The sequence below is a fragment of the Martes martes genome (assembly GCF_963455335.1).
Source record: "Martes martes genome assembly, chromosome: 4".
Taxonomy (NCBI): Eukaryota; Metazoa; Chordata; class Mammalia; order Carnivora; family Mustelidae; genus Martes; species Martes martes.
Genome location: NC_137891.1, coordinates 74,975,199 through 75,000,822, shown reverse-complemented (window position 1 = coordinate 75,000,822; position 25,624 = coordinate 74,975,199). Strand labels below are relative to the sequence as shown.

General features: G+C 37.8%; 1 protein-coding gene across 1 annotated transcript; it reads right to left on the bottom strand.

The window, feature by feature from the left end:
* Positions 1 to 9,659: 9,659 nt before the first annotated feature.
* Positions 9,660 to 10,736, bottom strand: MOS (MOS proto-oncogene, serine/threonine kinase; the record flags this gene model as incomplete). Its single annotated transcript, XM_080801910.1, has 1 exon — positions 9,660 to 10,736. The coding sequence occupies exon 1, from the start codon at positions 10,704 to 10,706 to the stop codon at positions 9,660 to 9,662; it is 1,047 nt and encodes a 348-aa protein (XP_080658036.1). The 5' UTR covers positions 10,707 to 10,736.
* Positions 10,737 to 25,624: the final 14,888 nt, after the last annotated feature.

The window sequence follows — 25,624 nt, the reverse complement described above, 5'->3', positions numbered from 1 at the left end:
AGGTTGTATCTCAGTTTCCTCTACTATTGGCTCAGGATTAAGCTTTCTGGGGGTATACTGAACTTTCCAGCTTCCAAGATTTTGTTTCTGTAATTTGTTCTCTCATTCTCTTTGCCCTTATGAATTCATTCTTTAAAAAATTCATCGGCTGTCAATACGTTGCTCTAGGAAGGAGAAGAGAGAGATAAATGAGTATGTTTTGCCCTTTATCATTCATTGGAAGTTCCAAAATTTCCAGGATGGTCAGGCAGTTTTAAATTTTGGAAATGTGTTTAATATACCAATAATGAAGTCAGTATCCACAAAAATCTTAATTTAAATATAGTATTGCATGACCTCTTCAGCTGGAACATAATATCAAATCCTGGGTCTGTCTTTGTGCCTGGGTTTTCTCATGCAGTGCCTGCCAGGGTATTTTGGATGGTGAAATATAGCCTTGCTGAATATGTGAATACATGGGTAAGAATGATTTTTATGAGCAGACTTATGTGAAGGAAAGGAATAAGTACAGACTATAACCATTTTCTTTTCTTTTTTTCAACCTTGGGCACCATATACTTCTAGATGTCTTTTCTGTTTCCTTTTAAAAATTATCCTCAAGTGCACTGTTCTACTATTTGTACAAAGTAATGCCTTAAAAAGTAATTTTCTTGGTTGATTTCTGTGAATTAGATAAAACAAATTGTTGAAACATTTGAGATAATGACACGAAGAGTAGGGTATTTCCTGCCCCTACCGCCATCCCAGGTGCTGGAGTGAAATGGTTAAGGACATGGGTTCTGGCCCTGTCTTTTAGCTGTATGACCCTAGATAAGTTCTTAATCTCTCTGTGTCTGTCTCCTCAATATTTAACAAGAAAACAGCAGTAAATATAGGAAATAATAATAGTAAATATGTTAAGAGTAGTTGTGAGGATTTAATTTGATATCTATGTCAAGCACTTTACAGTTCCTGATACATAATGCTCTCAATAGAGTTTAGCTCTGATGTTGTAAAGTAAAGATAGTAATTATAAGAGTGGTGGGTGCTGTGGAGATGCAGAGTGTGATGGAAATGTTTATCAGAGGATGTAACTTCACCTGGGTGAGCTTTAGTCTTTTTCCTTCAGAGGCCGTGGCCCTGGAAGCTGCTCTCCGCTTTGAATCTGAGAAAGGTCAGAAAGAAATGAATTTCTTGGCACACTTAAAAGCATGTTTACCATGATTTCATTGGCTCAAGGGAAGCTAGATGAAGGGAGCAATTAGGTGAGAGGATTCAAGGTGGTTTAAGGCAAACTTGTACAGATTGACGTTTGACTTTATTTTTAAACATTGTTACTATTAAGTGGTACTATTTTTGAATAGGCGATGCGTTCATATGGTTCAAATATTAAATGAATAGAATGGATATGCAGCAAAAACTCTCATTACCATTCTTGCTCCATCCATCTCTTTTCCTACCACAGAGAATAACTTTTATTTTGTTTTTCCTTCTAGAGTTCTTATATAATTACAAAGAAATATGAATATGTATTCTTATTTTCCTTCTTTCTTTCACAAAAGGAAGCATAGCATGTCATATTGCCTTTGTTACTGACTTACACCTTGCTTTGAATTGAAAAATACACTATGCAGATTTCTCAGTAACAGTAAAAGGTTTATTCTTTTTGTTCACAAGCAGAGTGTTTTAGTATATGGATGTATCATAATCTAACCAGTTCTTATTGAAAGGTGCTTGACTTGCTTCTAATCTTTTGCTATTATAAAAATCCTATAATGAATAAGCTTGTTCATATATCTATGAGTATATCAATAGGACACATTTCCAGGAGTAGGATTCCTGGATCATAGGGAAATGATTTTGTAATTTTAATAGATGTAACCAAATTACTTTCCATAGTTTATTGCAGTTTGTACTTCCACTAGCAATAGCTAAGAGGACCTAGTTCCCTATGCCTCACCAACGATATTTGCCAATTTTTTACATTATAGTGATCTATTTTCAATTTCTGTAATGGAAAAATGCTATCTCAGGGTAGCTTTAATTAGGAATTCTCATATGTTTAAGGACTATTCATGTTTCTATTTCTGTGAACTGATTGTTCATCGTTTGTTTTTGTTTTTTTTTTTCCTTATCAAATTCTAAGCACTCCTTTTATGTTAGGGAGATTAGCTCTTTGCTGTGATTTGAAGTACAAATACTTTCCCCCCAGTTTGTTATTTCTCTTTTGACCTTATCTATATTGTTGATTTTTTCCCATGTAGATATGTTCCTTCTTTTTGTAGTTGAGAATACCATCTATTCCTTTCATGATTTTGGAAAGACTTTCTCATTCTAATGTTATAAAGGAATTTACTCACCCCGTCCCCACCACCCCGTAGTTCTCATTAGTTCATTTTTCACTCTTAAATCTTTGACTCATTGAAAATATATCTGTTTGTTGTGAGATCTAGTCCTAATTTTGGTTTCAGTTGGCCACATAGGTGTCCCAACATAATTTCATTGAAAAGTCCATCTTTTCTCCACAGATTTAAGAAACCATCTTTATCGTGTACCAAATTCCCATAGGTGTTTGGACATTCTTTCTGTTTGAATGATCTGTGTATTCATATATTATACCACAATATTTTTATTACTTAGATTTTATACTAGATATTAATGTTTAGTGGGGTTAGTTCTTCCTTATTGCTTATCTATTTCTGAATTTTTCTGGCTCTTTTTTTAATTTTTTATATAAATTTTACAGTCAGCTTATCTGATTTTCAGTTGGAGATAAACACACACATATATTGAAATTTGGAATCATTTTAATATTATAAGTTAATTTAGGAAGAATAGCCACCTTCATAGTAAGTCTTCATTTTGTTGGATGTCTCTTATGTTAAGTGTTTTAAAGTCTTCCCCATAAAGATTTTGCACATTTTTATTAAACTTATACCTACATTTCCCCCTTTATTTTAATTGTTTTATTTTGAAATAATTCTAACTTATAGAAAAATTGCAAGAATGACACAAAAGCCTCCCAAATTCTCTTCAACCAACACTCCCCCAATTGTTAAATTTGATCACATTTACCTTATCATTCTCTTTATTCTGAACCAATTGTTTTTTATTCTGAACCAATTGAGAGTAAGTTACAGACATGGACACCTCATTACCTTTTAGTATTTCAGCAAGTGTTTCCTAAAAACAAGGACACACTCTAACATAACTACAGTATAACCATGGAAATCAAGAAATTGGTATAACACGAGCATCTAATCTAGATTCCATTCAAATTTTGCCAGTTGTCCTAATAATGTCCTTTATGGGACCATGATCCAATTCAAGATTATGTGTTATATTGGATTGTCATGTCCTTCTCAGTCTTTCCTTGATAGTTTTGAACTACACTGGCCAATTTGGGTTTGTATGTTGTTCCTTGATTTGAATCAGGTTATGTATCTTTCTCAGGAATATCACAGAAATGGTGCTATGCTTTTTTCTGTGCACATAATGCACAGAAAGGAGGCACATAATGTCAATTTATCTCATTGCTGGTGATATTGATTAAAGTAGCTTATATCTAGTTATATCACTTGTAAAATAGTGTCAGCAGGTCTTCTCCACTGTAAGGGTAATAATAAGTATTTTATACTAATTAGCAATTCTGTTGAAAGGTAGGACTTTACTTTCTCCCTTATTTAGTTAATTATTCATATTAGTATGAATTCCTATTTCATTCACTATGATTATTTGTTCCTGTTTTCCTTGCTATTGTTTTTTTAATGCTCACATAGCCTTAGGTTTGGCCAGTGGAGACCTGTCCTGTGTCCTTTTGACATGTACCTCTCATTCCTGGAGCACTTTTTTATTGGGGCATAAGATATTCTAGGTCCATTTTGTGTTTTCCTGCTCTAGAATCAGTCATTTTTCTAAGAAGCCCTGGATTCCTTCTATTGTGAATAATTAAGAAGTTAGAAACTAAAACTCAGAACTCACAAAATAAGATCTGGTGCTAAAGTCTGCTTCAAAAAATCATTATTTTAGATTCTCTCAAAGGACAGAGCTAGGAAATACATGTATGTGCATATAACACATACACACATTTGTCTATTTCTGTATCTATCTGTATCTCTCTAGCCATCTATCTATATTAACAAGTGAGTTCACACTGATACCTCTTATTTCAATCCAATATAATACAATTTATTACAGACTTCTTCCTTTCTGTACCTATAGCCTCCTTCTCCAACAGTTGTGAAGCATGATTCCCATTATCTTCAATATGTTTACTTCTTCAGCCCCCAGGTATACAACTAATATCCCTCCCATACTGGCCAAATAGCCCATCTTCTGGCCCTAGTATCCCCTAGTATCAGCAGGCCATGGATGTGTCAGAAAGGTTATTTTCTCTTTTTCATTGCTATTGAAAAAGGAATCCTATAAATTCTGGTATTTTTTTGAACTGTTTACGTATTTGAAGTCTGTTGACTCTTGTTAATTGTTTTATTATTGAAATACAGTTGACATACTTCATGGTAATTTTATATAGTGCTACTATACACAGTATTTTCATTGCTCATTAGTTTTTCTGTTAATTCTTTTTATTTCCAGTTACATATCCTGAAAATAGAATCTGTAAACAGAATTAGTTTTCCTTCTGTCTTTACAATTATTAAACCCTAAATTTCCTGCATTTTCCTAATTTCATTGACAAATAGAATGTTAAATAGTAGGATAATAGTATACATAATATAAGTTATTTTTGACTTCTTTTTAAAAAGATTTTATTTATTTATTTGACAGAGAAAGAGGCCGCGCGAGAGAGGGAACAGAAGCGGAGTAGTGGGAGAAGGAGAAGCTGGCTTCCCACTGAGCAGGGGGCCGATTTGAGGCTCAGGCTCAGGACCCCGAGATCATGACCTGCTTAACCAACTGAGCCACCCAGGTACCCCTATTCTTGACTTTAGTGGGAATGCCTCCACCTTAAGACAATGTTGGACTGAAGTGTGTGTGTGTGTTTTATGATTTTTAACTTTTTCTTTTGAAATAAGTTTAGAAATATAGAAAAGTTTCAAGGATAGTACAGACAATTCTTGTATGCCTTTCACCCAGCCTCCCTTAATGTTAACATGTTACATAACCATGATACATTTATAAACACTAAGAAATTGACATTGGTATGTGGAGTGTTTTTAAAAATATTAAGGATTCCTCTTTTTAAAAATTGGAAATGATTATCTAATTTTGTCAAATGTCTTCTCAGTATACTTATTTTTTTCTTTTGACCAATGAATATAATGAATTAATAGATTTTTCAATATTGAGCCATCCTTGCATCTTGGAATAAATCCATGTTTATTTATCATGTATGTTTATCATGTGTATGTGCATGATTTTTAAAATTAACTGTTGTTGGGGTGCCTGGCTCAGTTGGTTAAGAATCTGCCTCTGGATTTCAGCTCAGGTCATGATCTCAGGATTGTGCGCATCAGGCTCTGCCCTGGGCATGGAGCCTGATTAAAATTTTTTTCTCTCCTTTTCCCTCTGCCCCCTCCTCCCAAATAAATAAATAAAAATAAAATTAACTGTTGGATTCTATTTGCTAATGTTTTATTTAGAACCCTTACACTGATAGTTATAAATGAGGTTGGTCTGTAGTTTCTTTTTAAAGCAATCTTTATCAGGCTTCAATGTGTTATTCTCAAAAAGAATTTTGAAGTTTTTCTTCTAATTTAAGTTGCATCAAGATTACCTGGTTTTTAAGGTTTTCTAGAAGTCAGTGGACTTTGGGTCTTATGCCTTGTGGAGTGGGGAGGGGAATGATTGGACAACCTTCTCTATTCTGTAGAAATTGACCTGTTTAGATTTTCTATCTTCACTGGTGTCAGATTTGGTAAATTGTAGTTTTCTAAAATATTGTATATTCTTCTGGGCATTATAATATAACAACTTGAGACTACAAATTTTCTTTGACTTTATTGTTTTCCTTTGGTTCTAATATATGTGTTTTCATTATTGTTGCTCTCTGGAGTTCCTGCAATTTTGACTAGCATTTCTTTGAGATACACAGTTACTTAATAGTATTAAAAATTTCTAGAAAAAGGAGCCTTTTAAATTTTGTTAAAATTTCAATTTTAAGGGCACCTGGGTGGCTCAGTTGGTTAAGTGACTGCCTTCATCTCAGGTAATAATCCCAGAGTCCTGGGATCGAGTCCTGCATTGGGTTCCCTGCTCAGCTGGGGTCTGCTTCTCCCTCTAACCCTCTCATATCCCCTCTCATGCTCTCTCTCTCACTCACTCTCTCTCTCAAAAAAAATTCAATTTTATTTGCCTTTACTATTTTTAGGTTTTGGAATTTGTACTAAATGGTATAGATTAGTTTTCTACAGGTACTTTAAAAGAGCTATCTCTATTTTTTTACGGTCTTGAATGTCAGTGTTACAACAAAATGTATTCTATTAATTCTCAATGTCATCTACATCATACCTTATTTTGTGCCCATCTAATCTGTTAGTCTCCTATGGATAATGTTTCAATTTGTTCTTATACTGCTTGTTATTTCTGGTCTGTGAAAACAAATATTTGGTTCATAGTTATTTGTAACTTTTGTTTCTTTAGTGTGAATTATATTCTTTGACATCGTTCAATATCTTTCTTTGGCTTCAATTCCATTTTCTCTTGTAAAATTGTGGCTCCTATTTTTGGCTTGCATTTAGTTGCTTATTTTTGTCCGTACTTTAAAAAAAGAACTATATCTTACAGGACAAAGATTTTCTTTAATAGGTGAATAAAGCCACTCATATTTATTGGTAATGACAGATGAGTTTGATCTTAACTCTCACATTTTATGTTATTTTGTTTCTATAGTGTATGTTGTTGTCTTGCATTCTGTGCTTGGTTCTTTTGCCTTTTTATTTTGTTTCAGTAGTTCTGATTTTGAGGAAGGGTGTCTTTGAATCTTTGTACAATTATTTAACTGTATATAATTTCCTTAATCCTAAATGATATCTATGAATTTACTTCTATGAATAATAATAACAGCTTATATCCCTTTTCATCTCTCCTCCTCTGCCCCAATTTAAGTCCATAGTATATCTTTAATACTTATCTTTGTACTGTTAAATATGCCTTTACCTCTGACTTGATTTTTCTACTTTAAAAAATTGCCTTTGACTGTTAACTATTACAGGTGAAGCAGCCCACATGGTTACTCTACCTCCCATCAGAGCAGTCTTCCCACAGCTCAAAGACTTCCTTTCTCTGTGACCCCAAAGACCATATTTGTTTCCTTCAAGCATGGCATTTCTGTGGGTTTCTTCAGGCAACCACACCTTTTTCTCTCTCTTAGGCAGCTTCTGTGCCTGTCTTACATTGCCTGGCCCCATCCCCAGACTGACTGTCTCCTGTGTGGAAGGAGCTTTTTTTCTTTTCTTTTCTTTTCTTTCTTTCTTTCTTTTTAATTTTATTTGTTTCTTTGAGACAGAGTAACAGAGGTAGCAAGAGAGAGCACCAGTGGGGAGGAGAGGGAGAAACAGGCTCCTCGGTGAGCAGGGAGCCCGATGTAGAGCTCCATCCCAGGACCCTGTGATCATGATCAGAGCCGAAGGCAGACGCTTAAGGACTGAGCCACCCAGGAGCTCCCAGAAGGGGCTATTTGCTTCCACTTTCTGAGCTCTGTCCTGGCTAGACCCTCCTCAACACTCTCTGTTCCTTCTTTCTGTATCAACTCCTGTAAGCTCTGCTCAGTTTGACCTCAACCTGGTCCTCAAGAGGTTTTTCCTCACCGTTGGCACTTCAGTGTCTATCTGTTCATCAGGACATCTATGTTTGCTAAGACTTTCTGAGATCTGCCACGGACAGGTCCTCCCTCCCCTGAGCTATCCCTCACTGCTCTGTGCACTCTTTTCCTACAGGCTCTGTCCAGTCATCTGGCATCACTGCATACATGTCAGAGTCTGTACACTTTCTCTGTCTTCTCATGTCACCGATTATGGAGTTTACAAGACACCTCCCACTTTGGTATTCAGGAGAAGGGAAGATATTTGAATCTAAGCTGTGGCCACGTTCATTCTGGAAGTGAATCCTGGACCTTAACGCTTTCCGTAGAGGATCCTCATGTAGCTCACTGACAGTCTGTTTATGAGGTAGCATAATTAGAATCTCATTTCAGCACACTTGGTGGAACAAACAGATTTGTTGTAATTTTGTTTGTGAGCCATTGTATCTTAAACTTTCCAACACGAACTACTGTTTTTACAATGAACAGAGGAGGAAATTAGTCATTGGTATATGGGTGGTTTTTTCCCTAAGCTGCACGGACAGAGCTAGCATCACTGAACCAGTATTTTATGTAGTCATGGACAGCTCCCTTTTGCTTCCCTCAAGAACAGTTCCAAACCATGATTTCCATGTAGACCTCCTACTCTCAATCACTCTTAACAGAAAAAATAGAAGTCCACAGATGTGAACCTCCCCAGTGTCTCTTTTTCTTATGTAAAAACTTATCTTCCATGGCAGTTGTCCCATCTTCCAATGCTCACATCTAGGGAGAGAGGCTCTTTCCTTGTGAAGCTATAGCCTCTTTTCCTGGGTATTACTTTTCATTTCTTTTATAACTTTTTAAATTTTATCAGTTATCTTTGTCTCTTCTTGCTTCATTCACAAATAAACTCATTTCCTTCATCCCAAGACAACTAAACCAAACCCCAAATCCAAGAACATGTGTATCTTATTCCTTTTAAAAGTTTCTGCTCCCCCCTTTTTCCTCAACAGCAAGTCCTTGCTGTAACTGTCTGGTCCATTGCAATGGCCTTGGCCTCCACCACTCACAGAAACTACTATTGCTAAATGGAAGTCATAGTGGTCCTAAGAGCAAAATCCAGTCACCTCATTCTTTTAAATCTTAGGTACTGGCAGCCATTGTCTTGCTTTCTAGAATGGGCAGTCTGGTTTTACTTGTCTGATCTCCATCCAAATGTTAAATTTTACTGTTCCTCAGGGTTGTCATTTTTTCCTCACATATCATAAATCTTTGCTTTGTCATCTACTTCTGAGTCCAAATAAGAAAAAGAGACCCAGTTTAGAAGCATATTAGCACAATTTTTCTATTCATGGCATGTACAAGTTCAAAATATCACAAGAAATCATTTAAGATATTATTCCTTTAAAGATAAATGTACCTCGGTTGGTAAATTTTACGTCTGAGGGTCATTACAAACAAGTTTTGGGTGGAGGGGCAGAAAAAAATTAATATTTTCCAAAAAATTTTTACTTGTTTGGTTTGGGAGTAAGTAAACTGTTAATAGTTTACATTTAGGTGGTGGGTTTGGAGCCTATTATTTGAGTTTATAGAACATCTTGGCATTTTACAATTCAGTTCTGTCTTGGACAAGCTGGGTTCATCAATAACAAATCAGAACAAGTGTGATACTAGAGAACTGTTGAAGTAAGCACACTTGCAACGAAAGCAAAGCCTATAACTCTGTGAGGGCATAAGTTTAGTTACTAACAATATTAAGCTGTCTACTAGATTTGTAGCTGTGCTATTTGTCTTAGAAAAAGCATTTAGACCAAAAGGAGTTTTTAATAACTTTATTTTCTAAAAATCCATCCTGCAAATGTTTTTTTTCTACACAGTCACTAATTTAAAAATGAATAGAAATAAAGACAAAGCTTATGTCGATGCAGATTAATAATCAGTCAAATTCAGCCCTTAAAGAGTTAAGGTCAACCAGGAGGAGTTCTGCACTTGGCCGCTGCAAAGCACTGGCCCTCCAGCAGCATTGGATGATCTTCTCGAGTCTCTTCCCAGAGATGGAGTCAGTGAAGACAGCTGCTGACAGAGACGGCCGGAGATTATAGGCCACCACGGCGTAGAGCACGTAGTGCCTCTCCCCTGAGTAAGGGGCTTCCTTGGTCACCATTTGCCAGAGAGTGATGGCAAAGGAATAGATGTCAGCTTTAGGCGTTAGGGTCTCTCCTTTCAGGAGCTCTGGGGCTCGGTGGGTGTAGGTGCCCCCTAGGGGGTAAGGAGGAGTCTGGAAGCACAGTAGATCTTCCAGCTTTTCTGAGCAACCAAAGTCACCAATTTTGCAGACATCCTGCTCACTGATCAGAATGTTAGCCGGCTTCAGGTCCAAGTGTACAATGTTTTGCGAGTGAAGGAAGAACAGACCATTCACAATATCTAGGGAATACTTGAGACACTTTTCTAGATTTAATTGCTCTCCGGCACAGCAGTGAGGCTGCACATCCTCCTCCTCAGGGCAGCTGGCCACACCGTATATGGCTTGGTGTAAGGTGACATTGCCACCAAACTCCATGATTATGGTGCCTAGGCTGTTAAAGCCTGCTGGTGTGTGTGTGCTGGCAGCCACCACCTGCACGATGTTATCATGGTGAAGTCCTGCGACGTTGAGCTCAGCCCAGAAACTGCGTTGGGATGCCAGTCGGTTCTTGGTGCACTTCTTCACTTGCTTTATGGCCACCAGAACACCGTGGTAAGTCGCCTTGTACACGGAGCCAAACCCGCCAGCTCCCAGCCTCTGCAGGAGGCACACCTGTTCCCAGTCGATGGAGCACCAGGCCAGCCGGCGTGGTAGCCGTGGGGCCCTGGGGGGAGTGCCCAGGAAGAGCTTCCCTGCCTTACCTGGGAGCTTCGAAGGGCTGCTGCAGGGCCGCGAGTCCACCGAGGGAGAAAACTCGCTGGGGAGGTAACTGCGCCAGGGAAGAGGGGAGGGCATCGCGCCTTCAAAGTGGACCCCAGAGTGGCTCAGGTAAGTGAAAAAAGAAAAGAAAAGAAAAGGGCCCGCAGAAAAGGGAAGCGTCGCTGACTACTCCTTTGCTCCACCCAGCGTTTTTCTCCTCTTCCTTCATTTTCCTCCATATATGCCACATCTGTGCTGTTACTCAGCAAGGTTTTTATCAGATGAGGGGAAATAATCTGAATGAAGCACAACCCTCCTGTTTAGATGAAAATATTTCCCTTCAACACTTAAAGCGACTTATAAAAACAAACCCTCCACGGAGAAGAGTTTGCCAGATAAACAACACTGAGCTGCCCATAGACTCACCCCCCTTTTCCATTATTTCCTTAATTATAATAAAACTGGCTCCCCCCAGCAAGTGTCATTCCCTGAACATGATCAGTCCTCACACTAAAGAGACCACAGTAGTGCAATGAAATTATTTCGCACTTTGCAGGCTATAATGATTGTCAGTGTTATTCTCCAGCTGCATTAAATCACTTCCAGCAGTTATTGGCAGAAAGAGTTGAAATGCGAACAGCTGACATTTGTTTAACTGATTACAGGGATAATTAGGTGCAACATTTATATATTGATAAAAAATTGTAATCTTAAAGTAATTGATCCAAATACAATCACTGATACAGGTCAAAACATACACCTCCTAAGTTCATCAGGGGAAAGGAAAATTCTCTGACACTCCATTCAGCTTACATAGCAAATTAGCAAGACTTCTTAGCAACCTATCGACTTCCTAACAATCCTGGTCCACGGCAGTTTGGCTCATCCACTAAGCTCACTCGCAAGAGAGAGTCTAGATTGCACAGCAAATGAATTACAGAAGTTTTGAAACGGAGTTGGGGGAGAAAAAAAAAAACAGATTCAGAGCTACACTCTGAGTTACAGATAATAGCAAAGATGAGAGCATCCTAGGAGAGGAAAAATCTGAATCAAAATGGCACAGAATCACCACTGCCTATATATAATGTGGAAAACCAGATGTTCAAATTAAATCAGGGTCTTGCTGTCCAGCATTAAGTTTCCCCTTTCTGATTTTTATAACAACAAACTCCCCAACCTCCCACTCATTTTCATTCCGTATCTTTGGGGGAAAGACCAATAACATTAACCTGTTGATTAAAAAAACATAGAAAGTGTTAGGATCTATGTCTTTAAAAAAATCAAATGGTAAAGTTCTGTTCTGAATTGTACTTAGAGTACATAAGTGATGTTTAACCACATTTTTATGATGATAGGTCTATGCTTCTGAGATATATTAGTTCTAAGAAGATATGTGAATAAACACAAGCCATTTACATAAACCATTAGAAGTCTGTTGAGCCCTAGCATAGGATTTCTAGTCTATACTACCCATCTGCCTTAGTATGTGATATTGTGTATAATATTTAACCTGTTTGAGCATCAGTTTTTTCACTTAAGAAATTAGGATAATAATTATTAAGCTTTTTAAATTTTGGAATAGAAGTTGGGGAGCCCTATATAAATGAATAACTAAAGTCTAAAAAATGTACACTATAAAAATTTTAGTAGAAGGCAGTTGAATCATACTCAAAATATAAAAGGATAGCAGCAAAGAGTAAAATAAGAAATAAGATTATATTCTACAGTAAGTCTATACTGCAAAATTTATTTAGTAGTCATCACATGGCAGTATAATTTAGGTTTCTGAAGCTGTTTTATGGTATTAGGAATGCTGTGAATGAGCATTAGTCAAATAATAGAGTGCCATAACCTTCTTGGCAAAATGATGTGACTTGTTATTATATCATCTTTATTTTTAAGATAAGAGCATAGATCATTCATTTTCCAAAGGCTGATTTTATTCCTTACATAGACTATAAGGTATTAATGAAAATGTGGTACTTTACGTTCACAAGCCCCAAGTTCATTATATCCATCATCTCCAATCCGCTCAAGAGAGTATTTCATTGAATATCCATTTTAAAACAGCTGCTGGGGCCAGAAGGCCTGGGTTTCTTCCTGTCCCTCAGTTTTCTCATCTGCAAGTTGAGGGAAATCTGACTACCTCAGGACTGCTGTCAGGACTGACAGAATTCCAGATACTTAGATCAGGACCTGATAAGTAATACCTAATTATGAATTATTATTTATGATACTCATTTTTAAAAAGTATATATGGGTTCATGCCAGTAAGAAACAGATTTGTTAGTATTGGTTTAAAATGTACCCTGCCAGGGCTGAAGTAACTCATTATAAGCTAAACCAATCTAAAGTTTGACTGTTATTGCAACTTAAATTTTATTTGAGGTTGAAGATATGAGAGCATATTGCCTTACTGTTATATACTAAAAATGCAGAGGGTTAACATTAATTTATCAAATGCAATAATCTTGCCATCCCAAATGAAGGCAAAGAATAACATTTGTTGATAACACGGTAGACACTATCTACCTTAGAAGTGCAAACGAAACAAAGGAGAGAAAGACACTGGGTGCACCCACTGAGGAGCAAAAGGCTCTCAAATTTTTAGAGTAAAGGCTTTACATTTTCTGCTCCGATTGGCAGCATTTCTGTTTCGAGCTGCTTTGGTATCAGGCAAACATCAGCGTACTTATCACCAGCTGTGACAACCGACAGCAGAATTGAAGGCACCCTGAATTCGATTTCAGTCGGAGAGACTGAGGAGCCCCGACTGCGAGACAGATTCTCGCGGCTCGCGTAAGGTTTCCCTTCCTAAAGGGCGTCAGCGCCGGTGGCCAGGCCGGGCGCTCTGGCTCCCGGGCAGCGCCGGCGTCCCGCAGCGCCTCCCCTCCCAGGCCCCGGGCTCGGGAGGGCGCTCTCCCCGCGCGGCTCGCGTGCAGGCCGCGGGGACGACGACGTCAGCGCCTCCCCTGCACGACGTACGGTCCCGAGGCCTCCCTGGCCCTGAAGTCAGTGCGCAGCCCCTCAGGCACGGCAGCGCGGCTGCGTCGGCCACGGCGCTTCCTGGGGTGCCCAGAAGCACGTGGACCAGGCCGTCACGCCCGAGGCGGCTCGCTGCCCGGGGTCAAGTGCGCGCCCCACGGCTGTGTTTCCCTGCCCCTCTGCGTACACCGAATTTCATTTTCATTTCAATTCAGAATCATCACGTAATCTTCTGGAAGGTATTTTTAAAAGGCTGTTAAACTCAAGGTCGTACCGACTACGCACACAGCCCCACTGATGACGACCACGTCGGAACGGCCACGGCCATATCTGCGCATGCGCGCCGAGTGACCACGGCTTCCCAGCGATCTCAGGTTACAATCCAATTTCAGAATACTAAAATGGGAAGGAATAGGCGTTTTGGAGTGGTTGAAGTGTATTGGGATTTACAAGCATGAATTAAGGTCGAAAATTCACTTTTGCTTTTTTTAGAACTAAAAAACTAGTAAGCAAAGACATGCTTTGCAAAAAATAAAGATTATAGAGTCAGACCTGAAAAACTTTTTTTTTAAACTTAAGTGGGATTATACTATTGATATTCCGAAGTTTGAATTTTATGCTTAGCAGTATATTATCATGGACTTGTTTCCGTGTCATTACAGAAGCATAGAGAGCTACCTTGGTTTTTCTAAAATAATATGGTCAGGGGCAGATCCAGGTTTTGTGGGGCTTACAGCTTACAGAAATAGAGGGACCCCTTTTAAGAAAAAGATTTAAAAATTAGATATGGAAGTGAATATTTCTTAGATGAGTAGTTGCAACAAATTACACATTTTGGAAAGCTAACAACATGAGTCATCACAAAATTCAGAGAAATAACAGTTTTATTAATGAATAATATCCAGCACATATATATACTGCATTCCCCTGCATTTGGGGGTGATACCCTTTTTTAAAAAAATTACTTCTTCAGGGGCACCTGGGTGGCTCAGTGGGTTAAGCCTCTGCCTTCGGCTCGGGTCGTGGTCCCGGGGTCCTGGGATCGAGCCCCGCATTGGGCTCTCTGCTCGGCGGGGAGCCTGCTTCCCCTCCTTCTCTCTCTGCCTGCCTCTCTGCCTACTTGTGATCTCTGTCTGCCAAATAAATAAATAAAAATATTTAAAAAAAAAAAAAAAAAAAAAAAAAATTACTTCTTCATATGAAGGAATCTGTCAAAAATTGATTTGAGGTAGAACTTCAATTAATATCAGCACAAGCAATTTTTTTAAGTATTATGGATTTATTTTATGGAAAATTAAATCAATCCAAAATTTGTAAGACTGTAGAGCACTAGGGAGAGGTTGCTTATATTTAATTCTATTCAATATCAGTCAAACAGCACATCCCATAGAATAAGATGAGGTATTTAGTTCTGGTGATGAAGGCAAGTCAAACCAACTGCCACTTCTCTAAAATATTTGGCCGTTATCTTATTTTTGCTGAAATATGTGGGTCTGTACATCATTCCTCTGAAAATTTGGTGTGACCTCCAGATTTTTACTGTTAGTATTTAGTTTTTTGTTAACACAAAGATTAAAGGACTTTCATTTGCACTGGTTCATTGCTTGGTTAGTACCATACTGCGTCTTGGCCAAACTTATATGTGGAGAGAGTTAGTTAATTTTATATTTATGTATATTTCCACTCATATACAAACTTGGGTCAGTAGTAGTATTTATCACCTTATATATTTTTTGTTTGTAAAATTGCTTTCTTAAAACAGTATGAGAATACAAATGAAAATAAAGGAACATATAGGGTTATTTGACTATGATAGCCTTTCATAATTTGGGTCAGTAATAAAAGTTCATGGGCTTTATTAAGTATATGCTAAGCTGTCACTAATTTCTCCCTAATCTATCCTGAGTATTAAATACTTATAAATTTAGTAAACTAAACAATGAATGGGGTGAATCTCAAGTTTTTTAAAAAAATATTATCTATTTATTTATCTGAGAGAGCATGAGCAGTGTGAGGGGCAGAGGGAGAAGCAGACTCCCTGCTGAGCGGGGAGCTGGATGAGGGGCTTGATCACAGGACTCTGAGATCAGGACCCTGAGATCATGACCTGAGTCGAAGGCAGATGCTTAACCATCTGAGCACCCAGGTACCCCCTCAAGTTTTTTTTTTTTTTTCTAATAGTAGTTTGATTACTGTACATGGCCATATCTTAATTTAAAATCACCTATCTAAACAAGTTATTGAATTACACATTTTAAACTGGAGATACAAGCCAGCACTCCAATAGGTCAAATTCTCTTACATGTTACAAGTGTATAAAATCTGAAATACGCACAGGTTCCTGCTTGTCAGACAGTAATGCTATGGATCGCATGGACCAGGTCCTTGGGTGGAAATCTGTACACACTACCTGCTTCTGTCCATTCACAGAGGTTGGTGGCTTTTATCTGGGCCGAGTACTTGGATTTTGTATTTTGACTCTTAAGATACATAAATATATTTTACTTCTGTAATGCTTAACTTCTAACTTCTCTACCTTTTAACTTAATAGGATTTTAAGACCCTTGCAAATGCCTTTCAAACTGGTTTGAAAGATCATTGAGTTTAATGGTATCTTGCAATTTTTCCATATTCTTAAGACCATAAAACACTTATGGATATTTGAAATGGTACCTGATTGAGACTTGGTGAACTTGAATGTCTTTGTCCAACTTACAGTCACAACTTATGGGATCATTCAATTGGCATCCTCCCTTAAGCCAGAAAACACTTTTTAATGTATTTAATATTTAATTTACTGTATTTAATATTTATTAAATTCTATATTTTTCATTGCTAAAGTAAACAAATCAAAATAACATCGTATTTGAATAAAGGATTCAAAAGTAATACAGGCTATTCCTTTCACCACCTTTATTCAGCTTTATGCTAATTTTTCTCCTGTATATCATTATGGATTCATGACTTTTTAGAGATTCAGTGTGATTTAACCAACTGCAACAGTCATTGTCTTTAATTGTTCAAATTGAGGCACCCCTGGGAATTACAACACTTGTGTTCTTTTGACACAATCCCATTGATCTGCATTATTTCTTGTCTGTTAGTACAACAAATTGCCCCAGGCTTATACCCTACCCTACCCCAGACATGGATTCAGCCATTTCTCCAGGGTATCCTAGAAAGATGGGAATAGAAATCATAATAGTGAAGTTAACACATTAGCTTCATTCTCTTGGGCCTTTCTTCCCAGCTCATTTTAGCTGACAGAGTTGGGAAACATTTTTTTTTTTTTTGAAGCCTGGGTTCATATTGATGTTTCTAATTCAGTTCTAACATTAGAGTTCCTAATTAAAACATTTGATTTTATAATATCCTTCCCCTTTCTCTTATACTTAAAATCTTGATTCCAAACAAAATTAATATAATTACTAATGTCTGACAAAACTTTTAAATAAAGTTTAAATTTTTTTTTTTGCAGTTTTTGATATTTCTAATTCAGTTCTAACATTATAGTTCCTAATTAAAACATTTAGATATTAGGGGCACCTAGGTGGCTTAGTTGGTTAAGCGTCTGCCTTTGGCTCAGGTTATGGGGTCCTAGGGTCCTAGTAATCAAGTCCCATGTCAGGTTTTCTGCTTAGCTGGGAGTCTGCTTCTCCCTCTCCCCCTGCTCGTGTACTCGTTCTCTCTTTTTCTCTCTCAAATAAATAAATAAAAAGTCCTTAAAAAAGTAAAACATTTTGGGCGCCTGGGTGGCTCAGTGGGTTAAGCCTCTGCCTTTGGCTCAGGTCATGATCTCAGGGTCCTGGGATCAGGCCCCGCATCGGGCTCTCTGCACAGCAGGGAGTCCGCTTCCCCCTCTCTCTCTGCCTGCCTCTCTGCCTACTTGTGATCTCTCTCTCTGTTACATGAAGAAATAAAAAAATCTTTAAAAAAAAAGTAGAACATTTTGATAATTTCCTTACCCTTTCCCTTATATTTAAAATCTTGATTCTAAACAAAATTAATATATTTACTAATGTTGTCTTACAAAAATATTAAGTAAAGTTTAAGATTTTTTTTTGCAGTTATTTTTATCCTTATACTTAATGCCACTAAGGATGTGCAGCCCAATTATTTTCTGGTAGTCATTCATAATAATTCATTCTGAGCCTTTATAATTGCATGTATCATATATAATATATATCATATATATAACATATATATATGAATAATATATGATTATTATGATTTAATTTGCTTTCAGTTCTGGAAGTTTATCAGCAATTTTCTTTGAAGGTGGTAGTTTTTGGCCAAGACGTTTTCTTCTCCTGTGATATTCAAACCCTGGAGGATGGTAGAAACCTTACGAGATGAGGAGTAAAGGGTGAATCAAGCAAATGAATTTCCCAAATTCTGTATGAAAGTTCCATTTAGCTACTGGCTAAATATTACCAAATGTAATATTATATGCATCCAATTCATATGCACAAGTTCTGGTTGGGCAACTTAATTCTGTCTTCTGTTCACTTTCTGGCAATATTAGAACCTACATGTTTTCATATATCCCATTAATATTTAATTTAGTAAATATGAGATGATATTAAAACCTTTACAATTCATTATTCTTTCTTAGCTTCCTTATAGAAAAGGTAACATTTTTCTACCAATTTATCAAAAGGTAACAATTTTCTACCATTTTTCAACTCAATATCACATTATACATGAACTTTCAATGTATAGAATCCAAATGATTCTCTAATTTAGTTTTATCACAAGCCAGTACCAAAATCTTTGGTCCAGGAAGATTTTAATCTTCTTTTAAAATCTTTCCTTCAGGAAGATTTTAATGGGTACATAGTTTCTTAAAATTCTATATTATTAAGAAATTAGAAAGAACTAAAAAATTCTTTCTTAGAATTTTTAGATTAGAATAATTGGAAATAATTTTAGATTAGAATAATAAGAAATAATATTTCTAATTAGAATATTTAGAAAAATTAGAAATTATTAAGAAATCTATTCAGAGGAACAGATAGCGAGACAGGATTAGCTGTGCAAGAGACTTCTTAGGGGGAACATCTCTGAGGAGAAATGAGGAGGGACCTGGGGGCAGCTGGAGAGCTGTCAGCCCATGATGTGAAGGACAGAAGGGAGAAAAGGAAGGCGGGGTGGGAGAGTTTTAGCCCACAGTGTAGTCCCTGTAGTATAGTCCAAAGAAGGTTCATTGTGATGGATGAGTCCTCAAGTCAAAGTTGTCCATTAGAGGAATCCCGTGTCTCCTGGGAATGGATTGGCTTTTGTGTCCCTGCTGCACAGAGTTACTGGCTGGGAGCAGTGCTGGGAAACATGACTTCATTGAGTACAGACATCATAGTGTATTCTGGAAAAAACACAGCTTAATCTGGGCCCACTGGCCAGTCAGACCTTCTGCATTCAGGGATCTGAGAGACACATTTTCATGGCCACCATAGATAAAATATAAGTTTTAAAGATTTTGTCTGAGAGCCTCTCTATTTGGGTCAAAATTCTGATGTCACATTGTACATAATAGTTATTATTATCCTATTTTTAAATTATAGTATAGAATTCCAGTTTTTAAAAAGCCTTTGGATAAGTTATATTTCTTTTTGAGGTTAAGGCTATGCTTTAAAAAATAGCTGTATTTGCTTAAAACCCATTCTTATTTTAGCTTTATACAAATACATATATACTTATACATGCTCAACCAAAGGAGTAAACACAAAGTTGTATATATAATCAAAGCAACAGAACCCTTAGAAGTTTTCAAGCAGACCACTTGACAATTACAGCACCCCAAGTGCTTTTTGGAAGTGAGGCATTTTTTTTAAATTGGTATAAAAAGAATTGTTTTATGCGTGTGTCTGGATAGATAGGTTGTATATAAAACTATAAGTAGCTCTCTTTTTATTGATTAAAAAATTGCCTTACTTGACTTGTAAAATTTAAGACTTAAACCTATGTCTAGGGGCGCCTGGATGGCTCAGTGGGTTAAAGCCTCTGCCTTTGGCTCAGGTCATGATCCCAGTGTCCTGGGATCGAGCCCCACATCGGGCTCTCTGCTCAGCGGGGACCCTGCTTCCCCCTCTCTGCCTGCCTCTCTGCCTACTTGTGATCTATGTCTGTCAAATAAACAAAAGGAAAATCTTAAAAAAATAAACAACCTATGTCTATATAGTGTATCTTCTTAATGCCTCTAGTTAGACTGAGTTTAAATTTGAAATACAAACAATTCATTTCTCACCTGGCCTTTGGCAGTCTGAACTTAATCTGAGGAGAGATTTATGTCATTTTCGTCTCTTCTCAAGTACTCAAATGTTCTACCTTTAATGGACAAAAAAATATTCTAATTATTTCTAGAGTGTGTCTCCTTGCCAGCTGAGGATTTCATTGCTAATACTTTAAGGCTTAATCTTGCATGAAATTAAAAAGCATTTTATAGTGAAGTTCCTGGCATCCCTGGCTCACATCTTTGGAAACGGAACATCAGGATACTTGTTGGAACTCCACACAGATTTTGGATGATTATGGAGGAAGAGGAACTCATTATTAGAAGGTTTTTAGCTGTCGTTGAGAAGGGAGGCTGGGGTATAGTCTCAGTGGCTTATACTTGGGCAGGCAATGGAAAGAGAACCTTCTGGTGGGGTTCCCCTCAGTTTTTCTCTCAACATCTTTAAAGATGTTTTGGCTGCTTTCTTGGCAACTTGTGTCAGATCCTCATCTCCTCTTCCATACACAACATGAATCAATCTGGTTGGCATGGTGATTACCCTGGTTTTCCTTCAGATGTTTCAAGATATCATAGTCCCAGGATCCATAAAGAAGAAATTGAAATTTGGGGTCATCTCTACTACACCTATTGCAGTTTACAGACCATGTACTGTATGGTCTAGTACTAACTGAGGAAAGCTGGACATGCCTTCCTGACATTTAGACATGGTAGTAGCCATGCTTTGTCATTCTAGCCTAGAGAAGAAAGCAGGACATTAAATCCTTGTATTTGCTGTTACAGTAAAGATACAAAGAGAGAGAGAGAGAGAGTGAATGAGAGAAAGAGAGACAGAGAAAGAGAGAGAGAGAGTATGTGTGTGTGTTTGAGAAACAGAGGCTTGGCAAAAAGATTTAATTTTTGATTCCTACCTGAAACTAGAGGTTGCTGAAACAGAGTTGAGTACTGGAGTCCAAACACGGCAACCCAGGATAACAAAGGACAAGTGAAGAGGGGAAAACAAGGGGCTTATAAACATCAAGTGAATGATTCTGCAGCTTCCTTTGCTGAGCTGAGGTTCCCTGTTGCAACAGATTCTGCAGACCATGACAAATTCTTACAGAGATAAAAGTCATGGTCTCAAACTTTAAAATATATTTTTAAAGATTTTATTTATTGGGATGCCTGAGTGGCTCAGTTGGTTAAGCAGCTGCCTTCGGCTCAGGTCATGATCCCAGCATCTTGGGATCGAGTCCCACATCGGGCTCCTTGCTTGGCAGGGAACCTGCTTCTCCCTCTGCCTCTGCCTGCCACTCTGCCTGTGCGCGCGCACTCTCTCTCTCTCTCTGACAAATAAATAAAAAAAAGATTTTATTTATTTATTTGACAGACAGAGATCACAAGTAGACAGAGCAGCAGGCAGAGAGAGAGGGAGAAGCAGACTCCCTGCTGAGCAGAGAGCCCGGATGCAGGGCTGGATCCCAGGACCCTGGGATCATGACCTGAGCTGAAGGCAGAGGCTTTAACCCACTGAGCCACCCAGGCGCCCCTCAAACTTTAAATTGACTCTGTCATTTAAAACTAATCTGTACACAGAAGGAATAGAAAAGCATACACATATCCATGGTTTAACCTTCTGGTTGTCTTTGAATCTTTAAGTTTTATTTGCTCTTTTAATCATTTTTTATGGAACACATTTAGCAACATCAGCAACCCATTTACCTAGGCAACTTGAGAACATCTCAGAATCTGTGTGTGTGTGCACGCGTACACACACAAGGGTCTCCTGTGAAACAGTGAGGCATGTGGGAAAGGATCCCTATGTCATATGGGAGCTGCAGGTGCTTCTGGGAGGGATGAGTAGAATCTTTGATCCCATGGAGCATGAACTAGGAGACCAATGGACACTTGTGAAATATATATCCCCTTATTCACAGAAACATTTGATTTAGGCTTTGTACTTATTAAATTACTACTGCATAATTTTTAACTATATCTGTAGGCCTGTCAACTGGAGGTTGATTTGGGGTGCATAGATCCCAATTATTATTGACACATTTGAAAAATGTTTAATTTACTAATTACCAGAAAAGAACAGCTTAACAGCTTAGTCTCTTCCACAATTGAGTGTAATCCCTAATGACCCAGCTCTCCTACAGACAATGTTTAATTATGTAACCAGATGTTATTAATAATTTGAGTCCGTATAGGTCCCTGCATGCAGCTGAACCCAAGGAAGGGGGGTGGCTACACAATAATTTGTCCCAGATGACCCCATGGAAGCCATTCTGTATGTGTCATTTTTCCACTGAAAGGAATAGTGTTGAGTTAGCACATTAGTAAGCGCTTTAGTCCAGGTGAAGCAGAATCATGGTTCCAACTTCGAACAACAACAATTACAGTCAGAAAGCAGGGTCAGGAAAGCATATTAGAAGATATGAGATAACTATAAATTTTCATTTCGAATGGCTTTGTGTTTCCAGTGCTCTCAACTTACACTTCTGTACTGTTTGGTTTGTGTTTTGCATTATTAACCTATGGGTTGTCTTCCATGTTTGCATCCTCCCCCCACCCTAATCAATGTATTATCAATGCAATGGGTGATTATAAATTCTTGAATCTAGTTTAGGCCAAAAGTTTAAATCCCATAGCATTGCATTATGGCACAAACTGGGGAGTGTATAAATCAAATTTTTGCTTGTAGGTGTTATAAGGAGGCAGAAGACTACACTAGCTTGATTCATAAAAGCTTATAAAAATTAGGGGGCTTTAAGATGATCTTTCAATATAGAAACAAAATTAGGGATAGCATTGACACAGCAGGAACAGCCTCATTAAGTTTATTGGTAATCCATAGTTAACCATTATGTTAGGGTTCTTAGGTTCCCCCCCCAAATGGTAGAAACCAACTAAAGCAACCTTAAACAAAGAAATTTATTGGAAATATTTTATAGGCTCACAGACTCAGTGGGAGTTTGAAGAACCTCAGAAGTGCATAAGAACCAAGACATTTGTTCAGAACTGGGAAGCATGAACCACTGTAACAGGCTGGATAGAAAAGTATGACCAGGACACAACCACTGGACTGAATGTCCCCCAGCCATTTCTTTAGCCTTATGATGGAGTAGGACAAAGGTCAGTCTGGTTCACTTTTATGTCCTCCTGGTTGTACCAGCATGGGGAAAGAGAGAACATGACCCTTTGGCTTCATTTGTGGGAAGCAAGCAGATGCCTGGACATACTATTTCAACAAGACCATGAAACACTGGGGGAGAAGCAATTTTTCAAAAGGAAGCCAAAGTGTGTTGAGAAGGACTGGATATTTTGTAGCCAAAAGGTGACAAATACACTCTATATTCACCAGGGGATGGATCTCTGGCAAAAACCAAGGTATTAAGGGGGATGTGGAGGTGTGAACTACCAGAGTGCCTCTAATTCCTGCATTCAGCTGTGATGATTTTTCATCCTCAAGAACCCTCATGCTATTTCAGGTTTATAGTTTGAGTGGTGGTAGAGGATTCCAAAGACTCCTGCTTTGCATGTCCTCATAACAGCCCCTTTCAAACGTGCTCTCCACACATTCAAACTTTTCAAGGATAGTTTCCTTCTCTTAGGACCATAATAAATCAATTCTTATGCTACTCTTTTTTTTTTTCTGTGTGTGTGTTTTCATATTTTTCTTTCTCTTTTTTTTCATTTTATTTTATTTTTTCAGTGTTCCAAGATTCATTGTTTATGCAGCACACCCAGTGCTCCATGCAATACGTGCCTTCCTTAATACCCACCACCAGGCTCACCTATCCCTCAACCATCCTCCATTCCAAAACTCTCAGTTTGTTTCTCAGAATCCACAGTCTTTCATGCTTCATCTCCCCCTCTGATTTCCCCCAATTCACTTTTCCTTTCCTTCTCCTAATGCCCTCCATGTTATTCCTTATGCCCCACAAGTAAGTGAAACCATATGATAATTGACTCTCTTCTTGACTTATTTCACTCAGCATATCTCCTTTAGTCCCATCCATGTTGATACAAAAGTTGAGTATTCATCCTTTCTGATGGCTAATATTCCATTGTATATATGGACCATATCTTCTTTATCCATTTGTCTGTTGGAGGGCATCGTGGCTCTTTCCATCTTTCCACAGTTTGGCAATTATGGCCATTGCTACTATGAACATTGGGGTACATACGGCCCTTCTTTTCACTACATCTGTATCTTTGGGTAAATACCCAGTAGTACAATTGCAGTATCATAGGGTAGCTCTATTTTTAAATTTTTAAGGAATCTTAAAAAACTGGAAAACACTGTTTTCCAAAGTGGCTGCACCAACTTGCATTCCCACCAACAGTGTAAAAGGGTTCCTCTTTCTTGCATCCTCTCCAACATTTGTTTACTGTCCTGTTAATTTTGGCCATTCTAACTGATGTAAGGTGGTATCTCAATGTGGTTTTAATTTGAATCTCCCTGATGGCTAATGATGGTAAACATTTTTTAATGTGTCTGTTAGCCATTTGTATGTCTTCACTGGAGAAGTGTCTGTTCATGTCTTCTGCTCATTTTTTGACGTGATTATCTGTTTTTTTGAATGTTGAGTTTGAGGAGTTCTTTATAGATCTTGGATATCAGCCCTTTGTCTGTAGTGTCATTTGCAAATATCTTCTCCCATTCCATGGGTTGCCTCTTTGTTTTGTTGACTGTTTCCTTTGCTGTGCAGAAGCTATTGATTTTGATGAAGTCCCAAAAGTTCATTTTTGCTTTTGTTTCCTTTATCTTTGGAGACATGTCTTGAAAGAAGTTGCTGTGCCCAATGTCAAAGAGGTTACTGTTTCTGTTCTCTAGGATTCTGATGGATTCCTGCCTCACATTGAGTCTTTTATCCATTTCGAGTTTATCTTTGTGTATGGTGTGAGAGAATGGTCAAGTTTCATTCTTCTACACATATCTGTCCAATTTTTCCAGCACCATTTATTGAAGAGACTGTCTGTTTTCCACTGTATATTTTTTCCTGCTTTGTTGAAGATTATTTGACCATAGAGTTGAGGGTCCATATCTGGGCTCTCTATTCTGTTCCACTGGTCTATGTGTCTGTTTTTGTGCCAGTACCATGCCGTCTTGGTGATCACAACTTTGTAGTAAAGCTTGAAATCAGGCAACCTGATGCCCCCAGTTTTGTTTTTCTTTTTCAACATTTCCTTAGCAATTCGGGGTCTTTTCTGATTCCACACAAATTTTAAGATTGTTTGTTCCAGTACTTTGAAAAATGCCGATGGAATTTTGATTGGGATGGCATTAAAAGTATAGATGGATGTAGGTAGTATAGACATTTTAACAATGTTTATTCTTCCAATCCCTGAGCATGGAATGCTTTTCCATCTTTTTCTGTCTTCTTCAGTTTCTTTCATGAGTGTTCTGTAGTTTCTCAGTACAGATCCTTTACCTCTTTGGTTAGGTTTATTCCTAGGTATCTTATGGTTCTTGGTGCTATAGTAAATGGAGTCAATTCTCTAATTTCCCTTTCTGTATTTTCATTGTTAGTGTATAAGAAAGCAACTGATTTCTGTACATTGATTTTGTATCCTACCACATTACTGAATTGCTGTATGAGTTCTAGTAGTTTAGGGGGTGGAGACTTTTGGGTTTTCCATATAGTGTCATGTCATCTGTGAAGAGAGAGAGTTTGACTTCTTCTCTGCCAATTTGAATACCTTTTATTTCTTTTTGTTGTCTGATTGCTGTTGCTAGGACTTCTAGTACTATGTTGAACAATAGTAGCAAGAGTGGGCATCCTTGTCATGTTCCTGATCTCAAAGAGAAGCCTGT